The sequence below is a fragment of the Cyprinodon variegatus genome, unplaced genomic scaffold (genome assembly GCF_000732505.1).
Source record: "Cyprinodon variegatus isolate N-32 unplaced genomic scaffold, C_variegatus-1.0 Scaffold27, whole genome shotgun sequence".
In the NCBI taxonomy this organism is placed as follows: domain Eukaryota; kingdom Metazoa; phylum Chordata; class Actinopteri; order Cyprinodontiformes; family Cyprinodontidae; genus Cyprinodon; species Cyprinodon variegatus.
In genome coordinates this window covers 307823-311421 of record NW_015150480.1, presented here as the reverse complement: position 1 = coordinate 311421, position 3599 = coordinate 307823, and the positions used below count along the sequence as shown (strand labels likewise).

Here is a 3599-nt window from a genome sequence, read left to right as displayed (position 1 = left end):
TTGACTGGATGATCTGGTTGAATTGTAAAGTGCCTTGAGATGACATAATGTGAATTAGAGCTATAGAAATAAACTGAAGCATCCAGGGGCTTTTTTTCTTCTAAGCTCCATGACAAAGCTCATTAAGGTTGACCAGGAATAAATCCCTCAATAGGCTTTGGAATATCATGGACAGCCTTCCCAGAGGAAGGGAAGCAGATTAATGCCTGTGACAAACATATGGATGGAACGGTGCATCTCTGCATACTTGATGGTGTCTTCAAACGCGGCCTCATGTAACTCCAAACATTGTCTTTGCTTCCTTCTGTCTTTTATCTCCTTTTTTTCCTTTCCACTTTGCTATCTACCTCCTTTCCTCCTATCTTCTTGTCACTCCAGCTCCCGCATTCGCTTATCCCTCCCCCATCTGTGGGAAGCTGCCATTGTGCGCATGTCAGAGATGAGTCAATTTGCGGAGGCAGGACGTGCACGTGCTCGCCTCACGCACACGCGCGCATCCTGTCTCCCACGAAGGCATCTGTTTCAGTCTGTCTCTCTGCGAGATGCAGCACCAACAGAGGAGAGAGGGGGAGACGAGCCCAAGGAGGGAGGGAGGAAGAGGAGAGGGAGGTGTGAGGAAAGGAGAGGCAGAGCAAAGAGAGAGGGGAGTGCAAAAAGAGGAGTGAAATGATAAAGGAAAAGGAGGAGAAGATGCTGCTGCAGCAGAGCTTCTGACTTCTGAAGAGTTTTGGCTGAACATGGTTGAGACGCATCCTCCTGGTGTTTGAGCATCTCCAGCATCTCTCTGAGTGTGCGGGGGGAGAGTTTAATGTGTGTGTGAAGCCATGGCAAGTGCTCAGCCAGGGGTCCATGCGCTGAAACTCCAGCCTCCCTGTGTCTCACACACCCTGAGGAACGGAAGCAACTTCATTAAATGGGATGAGGTAAGGATGCGGATCCTGATTCCCCTTCTGCCACAAATATCTCTTCTACTGTGAGACTGAAGTACTTTTCTTACATTTGGCAAAGCAGTCAAAGTAACTAAGAAATGTCACTGATTCCAACTGGATTGACATGGAGTGTGGAAAGAGGAAGAGGAGGAAGAGGAGGAATCTTGCCATGTTGTCAGATGTGTTTACTGTTCATTTGTTGATTGAGCTTTGGCAGTAAGTACCTGCTGATTGGATGCCAGCGTAACTGATAAGAAGGAGAAGGTGTTAACTGCATTTGCAGTCAGCTACTGTTTGGCCACCTGTTGGTGCAGAATCCAGGCTTTTCTTTGTGTGTGTGCACCGATAACACACACACACACACACACACACACACACACACACACCCACACACACACACACACACCGGTTCTTTTGTACAACATGAGCACCGTAGGCCATGTTAGTGGGGATATTTGTAGAGTAATGCATGAGTGTGTGTTGGTATGCTGAAGTACATAGCCTTGACAATGAGAACCATGCTGTCCAGTTGCTATGGTAACTGGCATGGCAATGGGGGGGATTTTATTCCATTATAGTTGCAAGAGAAGAATTCAGTTTCCTAAAAGGTTTTTGAGAGAAACTTTGCTGTTTTCTCCAATAATTTCTTCAAATAGTTTGTTTTCATCTTTTTTTAAAGGTATAGAGGACAATCTTTTATTTCCAGGTGGATCGTCTAAATAAGTGGTCCGCCTAACTGTCAATCATTCCGGTGAAATGTTTACATAAGGCCATCTTGTCTCGTTAGCTATATTTTTCTGCCGATGCGCGCTTTCAGTTGCATATCTTAGGTGAGCTACGGTTTCAGACGGTCATTGAAGCTCACCTTTCTCACCGCGGTTCTTTGAAAATGGCCGAGGGTCGTAAGAGAAAAAGTGACTACGAGGTATATGAGAAGAAAAGAAATGTCTCAGAAGAGGAAGAAATAAACTAGAATGCTTTGAACGGAGAGCTCTCCTCACAAAGCATTATGGGATTTGCTCTTACAGCGGCCCGCTGTCGCTTTAGTATGTCGCCACAGTCTGTCTCTATCGACAGCGGCGACTAATAACAAAGATGGTGCAGGCCCCACGCGGTGGAGAAGGAGTTATGTGAACAACAAGGAGCAAAAAGCAGTGAGCATCTGTCTGAATGGTCAGTTAACTGAGTTTGCTATAGTCCATTACATATATAGAGCCCACTCTATATAGTGATTGAGGGATTTAGGGGTTAGGGCGGACATTCAGACACAGTAAGCTTGTATGAGCTATGAGAACAGCAACTTTTAACCTGAGATGGGTTCCTGCACGCTCTCGCACTCATTTAATAGGCGTTCCCTCAGGAGCAGGTACAGGGTTGTGCGTCTACATTTTTTTATAGTGGGAGGCAGGTTTTAAAAGATTCCCGAAAATCCTCCACTATACCTTTAAATTTATGCAGAATAAGGAGTCCTTATTGGTGAAACATTCCTTCGCTATATAGTCCCCGCTCTATATAGTGATTGAGGGATTTAGGGGTCAGGGCGGACATTCAGACACAGTAAGCTTGTATGAGCTATGAGAACAGCAACTTTTAAACAGAGCGTGCACGAGGAAACATGGGCTAATGCACGCTCTTGCACGTGTTTAATAGGCGTTCACTCTCTGGAGCAGGTACAGGGTTGTGCATATGCTTTTTTTTTAAGCGGAGAGTTTCAAAAATTTGCAAAAATCCTCCACTATACTTTTAATATTTCATTTTTTTTTTTTTATATATATAATTTACTTTTTAAATTATATATTTTCAGATTGAGTTTTATGAATTGCATACTTTTCAAAGTGTGTTTTACAGATCACATTCTCGTTGGGCTGGACTGGCCATTGTGAGTGCTATGTGGGCTGACACTCCTTTTTAGGGCAGTCCCAAGGCTGTCATAGTATCATGTAAATGTATTTATCATAAAAAAATTATATATATTTAATAACTCATATGTCAATTTTCAAAATGCTAATGAAAGCATTAAAAAATAATTTGTATCCAATCAAATGGGGTCAATATTGGGACCAATATTTCTTTTTAAACGCTTAGCCATCGTCGGCCCGTCTCTCCCCTCACTGCTGACAGATGAGATCAGATCTTTAGTGCAGAGAAGCGGAAAGAAATAAAGGCTCCAAAGGCTACAAGTGGATGCAAACAAACATGTCCAAATAATGTGTTTGTTTTGCAACTGGAGCAGCAGGAAGGGAAGAGGGATTATGCAGGTGGATCCAGATGATGAGGAGAGAGAAGTAACCCAGCAGGGACAGAGTGAGATCAGAATAGCTCCTTAGAGAAGAAACAGAAAATGTTTGCAATGGTAGAGTTAAATATAAGAAACAAGAATATGTATTACCCAGTTATAAGCATACTGGTAAGGGATAATGATGCAGCACTAGTATGCAGTAATAGAAATAGATATATTTTCATAACTTTTTGTGTAATAGCATTTTTTAAGGTAAAGTCTGGAATAATCAATGGATCATTATTTATACCTAAAACTAATAAGTTTGTGCCAATTTGATAAATTTAGCGTTAATCAGTAAAAGAATAAAAACAATAATTTTCGTTGCAATCACAAAATCCAGGAGCTGCCATTGTTGCCCAAATATAGTAACCCCTCCCTCCTGCCATCTT

General features: G+C 42.5%; 1 protein-coding gene across 1 annotated transcript in view; it reads left to right on the top strand.

The window, feature by feature from the left end:
- Positions 1-510: 510 nt before the first annotated feature.
- Positions 511-3599, top strand: part of LOC107098647 (1-phosphatidylinositol 4,5-bisphosphate phosphodiesterase beta-1-like) — a 72973-nt gene continuing 69884 nt past the window's right edge. Inside the window, exon 1 of the mRNA XM_015396422.1 lies at positions 511-923. Within this exon, the coding sequence (XP_015251908.1) occupies positions 825-923 (99 nt within the window). The 5' untranslated portion in view covers positions 511-824. The remainder of the gene's footprint in view (positions 924-3599) is intronic.